This window comes from Colobus angolensis, unplaced genomic scaffold (assembly GCF_000951035.1).
Source record: "Colobus angolensis palliatus isolate OR3802 unplaced genomic scaffold, Cang.pa_1.0 Scaffold142, whole genome shotgun sequence".
NCBI classification, from domain to species: Eukaryota; Metazoa; Chordata; class Mammalia; order Primates; family Cercopithecidae; genus Colobus; species Colobus angolensis.
The window spans coordinates 2,818,129-2,830,404 of record NW_012114511.1 but is presented as its reverse complement, the minus strand read 5'-3'; the positions used below and the strand labels follow the sequence as shown (position 1 = coordinate 2,830,404).

The window sequence follows — 12,276 nt, the reverse complement described above, 5'->3', positions numbered from 1 at the left end:
TCTAGCTGTCGTGTATCACTTTTGTCTTTCTACTGAGGCTTTACTTTAACATTACAAAATTTGCATTTTTGTAACACTGTTTCTGTGAAAATTCTCAGAGATGAGTGGTAGATTTTCTCCAATATGAATGCACCCTCTACTTCCCTGGTGGGAGATAGTTTCTGGGGCATGGTGAGGGTTCCTGAAAACTTTGCCTTTTTTTTTTTTTTTTTTTTAAATTTACAAAAGAAGCTGGATAGCTTATGCCAAGAATAAGCAAACTTTCTTTTGGTGGTCGAGTCAAAAGATGGAAAAAGCTCTCACTTTCTCTTTTTATTTTGTTTGTTTTTTCCTCACTGTCTCCAGAATTTTAATCTGGTGTTCCAACATATTTTAACTAAAGAAAATGGCATTCTAGTTTAGTTTCTTTTTTCATTTTTAAAAACTCTGTATTGTTGTTTAACTCCTTGCATGTGCTGTTTACTTTTTATTCATGTATTCTTTATTCCAAACAAATACTTGAGCCCTCACTTTTACCTGGCAACATAAGTATATGGAGTTATCTTGGTGACTGAGGCAGACACATTTTCTGCCCAGCCAGGGCTCACCGTCTGGAGGCGCAAAAGACAAGTCACTGATGGTCCAGCACAATGCAGAACACACAGGGCAGGTGAAATCTCAGAGGACGGATGTGTAGTTCTGACTTGGAGGCCAGAGAAGTCCATTTGTAGGAAATAACATGTAAACTGAGACCTGAAAGATAAGCAGGTGTTAAGGCAGAGCGCTCAGAGTTGAGAAGGTTTCGAGTCAGGGAACAACACGTGGGAGGGTGTGGGGTGCCTGAAGTCCTTGCAGAAAGAAAACTTAAAACTGCTTTTATTCTCACTCAGCTTCAGAAATCAGATTTCAAAGAAAATCTTGCAATATTTGCCTTCAGTTTAGCTTTACCAACTCAAAACCGGAAAGACAATGCAAGTTCTGGGCATATTTACGAGCACATAATTCTGCCCTTGAAGAGTAGGTTAGGCATTGTCTGGAGTTTGCCAAAGGGCTGTGCTCATTAACATCCCCATGGAACTGCTCATGGAAGCCTGTCTAAGCACAGAATTCCAGATGGGAAGTAATGTAGAATTCATCTTTACTCTGAAAAAGGCTACTCTTGACACAGGGCAGTGGGCCCTCTGAACTGAGGCACCCAGGAAAGTCAAGAACAGAATGTTTCTGTCTGGAAGCAGCAGCAGCAGCAGCAGCAGCACTCAAGGCTGGGCTTTGTGTCCTGGGTTCCTTTGGAATGCTTTAGAAGTCAGAACTGATATCTGAATTTTTGAACACTGGTCACCAACTTTTGGTGACAGACAGCTATGGACTAAATCTGATGACCAATGACCACCCACATGGCAGTGGGTGAGCCTCTTCTGGAATATTGGGGAATAAAAGATTGATCTGTAGTAATGGTGGTGAGCTCTGGTTTTGCCTCCCGTATGGTGGGAAGTGTTCATTTGAGGGATGTGCTCCTGAGAGTTCACACAGAGTTTGATGGGCACTTCTCTCCCCAAAAATACATCATGGGGAAGTAAAAAGCACTATGATAATTCATGATGGCAAAAGTTGTTCATGGCATATCATCAGGAAATCCATATAGAGTGTGGATTAAAAAGGTAGTTCTCAAAGTATGAACCCTAGAGTGGCAGCAGCAGCAGCACCTGGGAACTTGTTAGAAAGGCAGCCTCTGGGCTCCACTCCAGATCCACAGAATCACACTCTGGGGACAGGGCCCAGCAGCTTGTGTTTTCACAAATCCTCTAGGTGATTCTGATGTATGCTCAAGTTTGAGAACCACTGGGTAAAGAAGACAAGCTACAGGTAATGATCAAATGAATTTGCTGGTTGTAACTTCCACCCTTTCTCTCCACTCAAGAAAGCGTATCGGAATGCCATTGAGTGAGAGTGACATCATTGTGGGGACAGCTATGAATTTGCACATGTTTATTAAAATATGTAAACTATAGGTAACTGGTACTTTAATTTTTATTAATAACATGTGACCAAAGTCACAGCGGTGATACCACAATTAAGTACTTCAGTTCTATTAACCTAACCAGAGCAGTAGTTTTCATTGTTTTTGACCATGCCCTTGCAATAGAAAATGCATTTAAATTTCTATCCAGAAGACACATGTAAGTGTGTATAACCAAAACAAATATTTCATGAAATAATATTCTTATTATCATATTTTCTGTACTTTTAAAAATATATATGCTGGTCATAATCCATTAAATTGATTTCATGACTTACTAATGGAAAGTGACCTGTGTTTTGACAAACGCAGATGCAACAAGCTGTGTTTGCTTGGATCCTGTCTCTAGAGCAGGAGGTGCGGGGGTGGCTGGCCTCACCCTCTGTCAGATAGACTTGGATTTCAGTCTCTGCCTACATTCCTAGCTGTGTGACCTTGGGCCACTTAATGTGATCTCTGAGCTATACTTTCCTATCTGTCAATGTGGATGATGATATCTACCTCACAGCTGTGGTGACAAGTAAATGACAACACATTTCACATGGTGCCTGGCAGTGGCAGCTACTACCTTAGTTGTGGAAATAGGACTGCTAGCACTAGTTTTCAGAACATCATCAGTTTAATAACTTTTGTAATAACCACCTCACAGGAGTTTTTCACAATTTTTTTCTATACTGCAGTGCATAAGTGCACCCTACATTCTAGGCATTCAGAAATACTTTTGAATAATAGTTTAAAAAATACATCCAAATTTTGCACTCTTTTGCAAAGTATATTCAAGTTTGTTTTGATATAAGATTTAGCACCTCCCATTCCCAATCTTGAGGACACTGAGATTACAGATGATGCCCTACGTGGCTTCACACACCCACAAGATAGCCCTGAGTGGGGCATTTGGGAAATAGAACTTATGATTGTGTTTCTGTGGGAAGATGCTTGTTAGACTTTTCTTGAATACTCATACCTGTTGGTGACTAGGGGCAGCATCTCCATGTATGTAGCTCTGTAAACTGGCATCTCGGATCATCCACAGACCCTGGGCGATAAGCCATGTGGAAGTACCAGGGATACCATAAATCCAGATTTTGGGGTGACCCCGCTAATGTCCACTTGTCTCTCTGGAGGTCATGATTGTGGTTGGCGGCCAGGCACCCAAGGCAATCCGCAGTGTGGAGTGCTATGACTTCGAGGAGGACCGGTGGGATCAGATTGCTGAGCTTCCCTCCAGAAGATGCAGAGCAGGTGAGCAGCCTCCCAGTTCTGCAAGCTGTTTTTCCCCTGCTGGTCCCCACTCCGTACCACAAGTTGTGAGCTACTCCTTGTTTCCTCAAGCATCTGTGCATTTCAGGCTCCCATTCTTTTCCCTCCTGCACAGTTTTTTTTCTTTTTTTCTTTTCTTTTCTTTTTTGTTGTTGTTTTAAGACAGAGTCTTGCTCTGTCACCCAGGTTGGAGTGCAGCGTCATGATCTCGGCTTACTGCAACTGCCGCCTGCTGGGTTCAAGTGATTCTCTCACCTCAGCCTTCCAAGTAGCTGGGATTACAGGCACGCACCACCATGCCTGGTGAATATTTGCATTTTTAGTAGAGACGGGTTTCACCATGTTGGCTAGGCTGGTCTTGAACTCCTGACCTCAGGTGATCCACCCACCTTGGCTTTCCAAAGTACTGGGATTACAGGCGTGAGCCACCACGCCCGGCCACTTGCACGGTTTTTGGCTCTTTTGGGGTCAGTTCTTATGAGCTTGGGGAGTTAAAGCTGATTCAAGTGTTTACTTGAGTCAGACAAAATTAGAAAAGCAAGTAGGAAAGAAATCCAGTGAATCCCATAATGACTGGCAGATACCTAAAGTGTCTTTGGTGGTGACTTTTCCTGTGTCTGTCTTGCTCCTCCATTGTCATCCACCAACTTGAGCAGTCATGCGCCTGACCTGACCTTGATGTCTCGGTTTCCTGTGCCTCAGGTGTGGTGTTCATGGCTGGCCACGTGTATGCCGTGGGAGGGTTTAATGGCTCACTGCGGGTGCGGACAGTGGATGTGTATGACGGCGTGAAGGACCAGTGGACATCCATTGCCAGCATGCAGGAGCGCCGGAGCACGTTGGGTGCAGCGGTGCTCAATGACTTGCTCTACGCGGTGGGAGGCTTTGATGGCAGTACTGGTAGGTTCAGGGTGTGTTCCCAACCCCTCCTAGCCTGGGACACACCCTCCATGAAACCCTGTTTTATTCAGCCAGTTCTGGACCAACTTTCTGTCCATTTGTAGCTACTGCCCCAGGGAGATACCCACCCTTCTGCCTCATCCAGCTTTCAGGGGAAGAGCCAGGCCTTCTTCCACACAGAATATGTAACTGCCCATGTACTAGGCTTTCTAGGACTCAGAAGAGTCTCTTTCCTACTTTTCAGTGTCTGGGAACCTATTTACTCAGAAGATGAGACTTAGAAGGAGAGCATGCTTAGCTGGGGGGTGCCTCAGGCCTCCAGTTTGAATCCTCTGCCAGACAGATGAGGGAGCTGAGTTCAGCACTTGGAAGAAACCTGGCTCAGGTCACGCAGTGGGCCAGGCTGCCCATTTTTTCTGTTGCCCTTTCTACTACCCCACTGAAGCTTTGCCAGGCTTTTTCACCATAGGTGAGCCTTCTTGCCTCTGGACTCTATGTAGCTTCAAAATTTCAACCCGAAACCATTAGTTGACATAAACTCAGAGAGGTGATCTCATCTCTGCTCATACTGCCAGGTAGGTGTCTCAGTAGACAGTAGCTCTATTAAACTAATATGATATCCTTTGGCCCCCAGGGAGGGGAAAAGCAGTGTTTTTTACTTCTCTGAATTTTTATTTGTGTCTTCACAATTTGAGGATCTTTCTCAGCCTTCTCTTTGCCTCACTCATGTAATTCCAGGGCTTTAGCCCCTCTGGAGGCTGCCTTTAGTGAGTGGGGCAAAGAGAACGAAAGGGTAGTGGTGCATTGTTTCTTTTGGGAATTACTTTTGGCTATAAGTAGAGAACCTGATTAAACTGTGCCTTAAAACATGAGGGATTTTGCTTTACTCATGAAACAAGATGCCTAGAGGTTAGCAGTGGCTGAGTTGGTCCAGTGGCTCATGGACATTGAGACCACATTCTTTAAGATTTTCTTGGCCTTTTTCTCATGATCATGAGATGGCTGTTATACCTCCAGCCAACACATTTGTGTTCCAGCGGGGAATGTTATCTATATCAGAAAAGCAAAGGCCATTTCTGAAATCCCCGTAGACTTCTGCTTAGGTCTCATTGACTTGGTCACCCCTAGCTGCGAGGGAGTCTTGGAAAGCAAGTGTTTAGCTTTCCGCTGCTAAGATAGAGGAAGTTGGGGGAAAGGAGATTGGAATAGGTGTTCAGTGAGGCAACCTCAGGTGACTACTTGGAATCAAAGTATCTCACTCTGCAGTTTTTATGGTCTACGTTTGCCATGCATTTCAGACACACCCCCTGTCCTTTCACAGCCCACTCTCTGGGTCAAGTCTTAATAGTCCCCACAGGTAGACACCGCAGATGTGTTTGAGGGAGTCGCCACAGGCCGCATGGTGATGCAGAGGTGGCACCGAGCCATCCATTTAGGTTCCAGCCCCTGCATTTGGACTCCTCCCCCATCCTCACTGCTTCCTACACAGCAGGGTGAGGCCTGGTGCCATGGAAGTCTCATGAGTCTCTTGTCTCCCAGGCCTAGCATCGGTGGAAGCCTACAGCTACAAGACCAACGAGTGGTTCTTTGTGGCCCCGATGAACACGCGGCGGAGCAGTGTGGGTGTGGGCGTTGTGGAGGGTAAGGAGGTGCAGTGGCCGGTGGCCAGGCCTATCTGGCCCACAGGCCTTGTCCTGGGTCCAGCATCCTGCTTGGTGCTTCCTCTACCTTGGTCTATTCCTGAGATCACTCCTCTGAGTTAGGTACTATTATCCTGATTCAGCAGACGAGACTCAGAGAGGTGGTGGAGCTCCTGGCCCGAGGCTGCTAAGTGGTGGAGCTGGGCTGGGGGAGTAGAAGGAGCCCAGAGGGGAAATGCCGGCCTGTGGTTTGGCCCCTTGTCAATAGCTTTGCTGGAGGTTGGGGAGGGGAAGGGAGTAGGGAATCCATAGTCAGCATGTGACCCAGGAGGATAATGTAGTGGAGTGAGAATTAAATGTGTTTAATGAATTTTCTCCTCATATTCATATGTTGAACATTAACAGAACTGTGGGTGAGGTAGGCACGACTTCTTAGGTCTGATGACTGTCTCTGCAGGGCAGGCTGGTGATCGAGTCCAGCTCTAGTCAGGAAAGCTGTGTAGGGTAAGGCAGGAGGGTGTGGTGAGGTCTCGGGCCTGGTCAGATGGTACACATTCGTTTGTAAAAAAATAAAACTCTCACGTCTAGTCTCTCGTTTTGTTTGCAAAACCCTTGTGAAGGAGATAGGCAGGACTCAGATTTTCTCCATCCTCCGGATGCCCCACATTCTAATGACAGTAAATAGCACAGCCTGTCCTTGAACCCAGGTCTTCTGACTCCTAAGTCAGTGCTCTTTCCACTGTGCTATGCCCCTTCAGAATGCTGACAAATGCCAGTAAGTAGGAGTTCTGTAAATATGTGTGAATTCAGTGTACCAAAGCATAGACTATTACTTGAACTAGAATGTTATTTGCAGGACAACACTGATTCATCAACCTGTGCTAGTGTGGGAATTTGGATGGAATATCTGTTCATTCAGACATGTGTGCAGACGTTCCATCTCTCATGTACATACTCAAGAATACACATGCAAACACAAATGTGTCCTGGGGACAGCGTAACATTCAGCGAGTTAGACATTAATAGAAATATTCTTTTCTCGCACTGTATTTCTCAGTCTGCACTGGTATTGTGTCATTTAAGTTTTCATTTAAAGGTATACTATTCTAACATACTAAATAAGTCATCTTTGTGAGGGCAAGGATTTTGTCCTCCTTCCAAGGTAAATTGTGTCTTGCAATCTCATTCTCTTGGTGGAACAGAAATTGATTTGTCTGCCAAGTATAAGTGCTTTGTCTAGCCACCTTCTCATTTCTTCTCTTGTTCCTTAGCCAGGAATATCAAACAATAGAGTAGGGGTTAAAAATAGCAAATCCCTGTTAATAGACTCAAGGAACAACCTTGAGTGCGTATTTTTTCAGCTGATGCAGATGGAATGGTTGATGGGGGTTAGAGGAGGTGCCATAATGGTGGTAATTTAAAATACTCCCCTTGACAAAGGCTTTTGTGAGCATGTTCTGTATGTGGAAGAAGAGCTGTCTTGTAGCACGCCCTGTTGACATGGAAGACAGGCTGGGAATTTGTTTCTTCTGCCCCTCCTGAATCTGAAGCTCTTTCGGCTGTGGGCACCCTGGGGCAGCAGAGTCCAATTTACAGCTGTGGTGAGAATGTTGAGGGAGGAACTTAAGTGGACTCTGCTTCACTGTGGCCTTGAAGAGACAGCTCTCTGCACTGTCTGGCTTCCTCTCCTCCCTCTCATCATCTCATTACCATGGCTATACAGTTTGAATGACACTGAAAAAAAATGGAGGAAATCGCAATAATTTGCTACTGGCTGCCTCGAAGAATAGCTATTTAGGAAAAGCCTGTGTGGATCAGAGTATAGGCAGAAGCTCCCCAAGAGAGCGGAGAGTGTGCTATGGAGATTGTCGCATCTGAACCAGCACACACCGTACAAGTAGCCTGGACCATAGAAGAGCTGCTTAGTCAGGTTTTTAAAAAATTTTGACTTTGGTGCTTGCAGAACTGAGGAGGGTGTGTTTCTTTCTTCTAGATGGGTCAATTGAGAGGACCCTGGGGCAGAAAACAAAGCCAGGCTCGTCGATGATAGAAGAAAAACATTTTTACATTTGATAATACAGCAGTAGTTCTGGTAGCAGAGTATAGGTTTGAGCCTGAGAATCTTTCTAACTTAAAATAATTGCGGATTTTCAAATACTAGTAGTATTCTTGGTGTCTATCCATCAAGAAAGCACATATGACCAAAAAATCTACCAAGTAATCCTGTTAAATGGATTTGCATTTGGCGATGTTTATTTAGTCTACAACTAGTGTGACTCCTCCCTCTGTTCCCACAGAAGAGACCATCCCATTGCATTTTAAGACTAAATTTTAAACCCAGAATGTTTGAATTTCTGCTTTGGGATAGCTCAAATGCCAAATGTTTCCTCCTGTGTCCAACCTCACTGTCAGCTCTCAGCCCCAGGCAGAAATGATACTCTTGGGTAGCAGCTTAATGGTATTTTAATTTAAAAGTAGATGACGGCACCTCAGGGCTCTTGTGTATGGCTCAGAGATCACAGGGTAGTCTGCAGAAAAATTCCAGCCACCCTGGCCCACAGTGGACAAAGAACACTCCATTCACACACTGTACCTGCCAGGGTTGTGGAAGGGGTAGAGACAATGGCTAAGACAGGTTTTGGGTTCTCATTGAAGAAGATTTTTCCATATTTATTTCTTCTGCTATTTCAAGCCTTTAGGCCAGAAAGGTGGTCTGCCTGCGTATAGCTGGGGGCCTTCTAGCTTTCCATCTATCCAGTGCTGATGTCTTGTTCTAGAGAAAATTTAACCTAATTCACCAGCAAGATTATGTTGAGCCCCAGTGGTGCCAGGCCACAGCTTTGGGCTGGGTATTTGGGGGTACTTATTTAGAATGTTCAGTGTTTGCTTCTAAGGAGCTCATGGCTTAAGAGCAAGTAGAATATGTGAAGAAATGTGAAGGATGTTTTGCTTGGTTGAGGAGTAAGTTGGTGGTCCCCTGGAGAAAGAGGGAACAGAATTCTGAGGTAAGGGTGCCCCAGTTGGTTGCAGATAGGGTTTTAGCTGAGCTCTGGTTTCATGCCAGTGTCCCTGGCACCACACTCAGCCACTTTGTCTGTTGCAGGGAAGCTATATGCTGTTGGGGGTTATGATGGAGCTTCCCGCCAGTGTCTGAGCACTGTGGAGCAGTACAACCCAGCGACCAATGAGTGGATATACGTGGCGGACATGAGCACCCGTCGCAGTGGTGCAGGTATGGGAGAACTTCAGGATGCTGGCTGTGTCTGATTTGCTAACAAGTGGGTCTTTACTTTTTTGTTGTTGTTGTTTCATTTTAGATTCAGAGGGTACATGTGCAGGTTTGTTACATGGATATACTGCATAACGGTCAGGTTTGGGCTTCTAGTGTACCCATCACCCAAATAGTGACCATTGTACCTAATAGATAATTTTTCAACCTTCACCCTCCTTCCAGCCTCATCCCTTTTGGAATCCCCAGTGTCTATCGTTCTCATCTTTATGTCCATGTATACCCATTATTTAGCCTGTACATATAAGTGAGAAAATGCGGTATTTGATTTTCTGTTTCGGGTTATCTCACTTAGGATTATGGCTTCCAGCTCCATCCATGTTGCCGCAAAGGACATAATTTCACTCTTTCTTTGGCTGCATAAGATTCCATGGTGTATACATACTGCATTTTCTTTAATCAACCACTGATGGATACTTAGATTGATTATATGACTTTGCTATTGTCAATAGTGCTGTTTTAAACATAACAACTGTACATGTCTTTTTAGTGTAATGATTTCTTTTCCTTTGCATAGATACCCAGTAGTGGGATTGCTGGGTCAAATGGTAGTTATATTTTGAGTTCTTTGAGAAATCCCCATACTGTTTTTCCATAGAGGTTGTATTAATTTATATTTCCACAACAGTGTATAAGCATACCCTTTTCTCTGCAACCATGCTAACGTCTTTTTTTTTTTTTTTTTTGAGATGGAGTCTCACTCTGTTGCCCAGGCTGGAGTGCAGTGGTGCCATCTTGGCTCACTGCAAGCTCCGCCTCCCTGCAAGCTCCACCTCCTGGGTTCATGCCATTCTTCTGCCTCAGCCTCCTGAGTAGCAAGGACTACAGGCACCCACCACCATGCCCTGATAATTTTTTGTATTTGTAGTAGAGATGGGGTTTCACCGTGGTAGCCAGGATGGTCTCGATCTCCTGACCTCGTGATCCATCCACCTTGGCCTCCCAGAGTGCTGGAATTGCAGGCGTGAGCCACTGCACCCGGCCTTTTTTGACTTTTTAATAGCCGTCTGACAAGTATAAGATGATATCTCATTGTGGTTTTAATCTTCCTTTTTCTGATGATAATCATCAGATGTTAAGCAGTTTTTCATATGATTATTGGTCACTGGCATGCCTTATTTTGAGAAATGTCTGTATGTATATCCTTTGCCTGCTTATTAATGCGGTTGTTTTTTCCTTGTTGAGTTGTTGGAGTTCCTTGTATATTCTGGACATTAGTCCTTTGTTGGGGGCATAATTTGCAAATATTTTCTCCCATTCTGTGGGTTGACTGTTCACTCTTATGTTGTGCAGAAGCCTTTTTTTTGTTTGTTTAATTAAGTTCCATTTGCCTATTTTTGTTTTTGTTGCACTTGCTATTGGCATCTTAGTCATAAATTCTTTGCCTAGGCCAATGCCCTGAAGAGTTTTTCCTAGGTTTTCTTCTAGGACTTTTATAGTTTCAGGTCTTACATTTAAGTCTTTAATCCATCTTCAGCTAATTTTTGTATATGGTAAGAGACAGAGGTCTAGTTTCATTCTTGTGTATGCGGCTAGCCACATACAGCACCATTTATTGAATAGAGTTTCTTTTCCCTATTGTTTTATTTTTGTTGACTTTTTTGAAGATCAGCTTGTTTTAAGTATGTGGCTTTGTTTCTGGGTTCTCTATTCTGTTCCATTGATCTCTGTGTCTATTTTTGTACCAGTACCATGCTGTTTTAGTTACTATAGCCTTGTAATATAATTTGAAGTCAGGTAATGTGATACTTCTGGCTTTGTTCTTTTTGGTTAAGATTGGCTTTGGCTATTCAGGCTCTTTTTTGGTTCTATATAAACTTTAGGATTGTTTATTCTAATTCTATGAAGAACGATGTTGATAGTTTGATAGGAATTGTGTTGAATCTGTAGATTCCTTCAGGGAATATGGTCATTTTAATGACATTGATTCTTCCAATCCATGAGTATGGGATGTTTTTCCATTTGTTTGTGTAATCTGTGATTTCTTTAGTCAGTCACAAGTGGGTATTGGTTCAACAACCTAACATTTTATTTTACCTCCTCCTCCTTTCGTTTTGCTGTGTATAATCCCACTAGCACCTTTGCAGTTAGACACAGCACTTATAAGTTAACCTTTCCTGGGGGATCACCAGAGAATGGATGAGATAATACGCTCCTCATCATCGCTTATGTTTCTAGGAAGGTGTTTACATCTTTTGAAAGTGAAGGCTTACTATGTGCCAGGCACTGTCCTAACAAGTACTTTTTATGCCTCAATCCATTTAATCCTCACTGCAGCCCTACAATGTGGATACAATATGAATTCCACTTATCAGATTTAGAAAGGAAGGCTGCCAGTGGTTGAATAATTTGCCCAAGGTCATATAATTAGTAATGCTGACTCCAGAGTTAGTTTTTTAAATCCCTAAATTATCAGTCTTATTCCTCTGAAGTAGTAGGACAAGTAAGTCTTCAGTTGACAAAGCTGAGCTTGCCTGTCTGGGATTGAAAGCCAAGCTATTAGTGTTCATGTTTGGAGATAACTTATGTCCCCTACTCCCACTTTTCCTCAGTTCAACGCATTCCCCAACATGGGAAGAAAATGACTTTCCAAAAGGTTTTCCACTTCTACTTCTTGTCAGAAAACCAGAAGGTCTATGGTCCTTTGGGATTTTTCAGGAAGCGGAGCAACAACCCCTTCTCCCCTGCTTTGTCTTCCCATCCATTGTCTTAGAGGCCCAGAGGGAAGGGTCTGAGGGCAGACAGAGGCATCAGTCCGCTGGCTCTTTATTGCTGTTCCTGTGGTCAGTGGTGACTGATTACCAATCTGATCCTGGCGGGAAGGCTGTGTGACTTCTGAGAAGGGTAGCCACATTCCCACAATGTTATTCCTTTCTCTCTCTCTCTCTCTTTTTTTTTGTGTATTTTTGGAGATTGAGTTGCGATCTCATTTTATAGTACCAAACACATGACCACTTCCTCAGCATTCTTTAAAAAGTATGCTATTTTAATATTTTTAAAGAGCCTTTGTGTGCTCACTGGTTTCAAAAATAAAATCTGCATGATGCCACTGAAGAAGTGTTTGCGTTTGGAGTGCTGTTTTTAGGGAATTTTTGTCTCTGCTGCTTCTGACAGGTTGGCCCTTCCTGAATGTGGAGCCATTGCCTGGAAGTCAGGAGGCCCGGGACTTGGTGCTGGGTCCGCTCTCATTT

At 43.9% G+C, this 12,276-nt stretch overlaps 1 protein-coding gene across 3 annotated transcripts in view; it reads left to right on the top strand.

The window, feature by feature from the left end:
- Positions 1 to 12,276, top strand: part of KLHL3 (kelch-like family member 3) — a 124,105-nt gene that overhangs the window by 98,657 nt on the left and 13,172 nt on the right. For all 3 annotated transcript variants that reach the window (XM_011935266.1, XM_011935268.1, XM_011935267.1), the window contains exons 9-12: positions 3,121 to 3,238; positions 3,959 to 4,156; positions 5,696 to 5,797; positions 8,900 to 9,028. In XM_011935266.1, the coding sequence (XP_011790656.1) occupies positions 3,121 to 3,238; positions 3,959 to 4,156; positions 5,696 to 5,797; positions 8,900 to 9,028 (547 nt within the window). The remainder of the gene's footprint in view (positions 1 to 3,120; positions 3,239 to 3,958; positions 4,157 to 5,695; positions 5,798 to 8,899; positions 9,029 to 12,276) is intronic.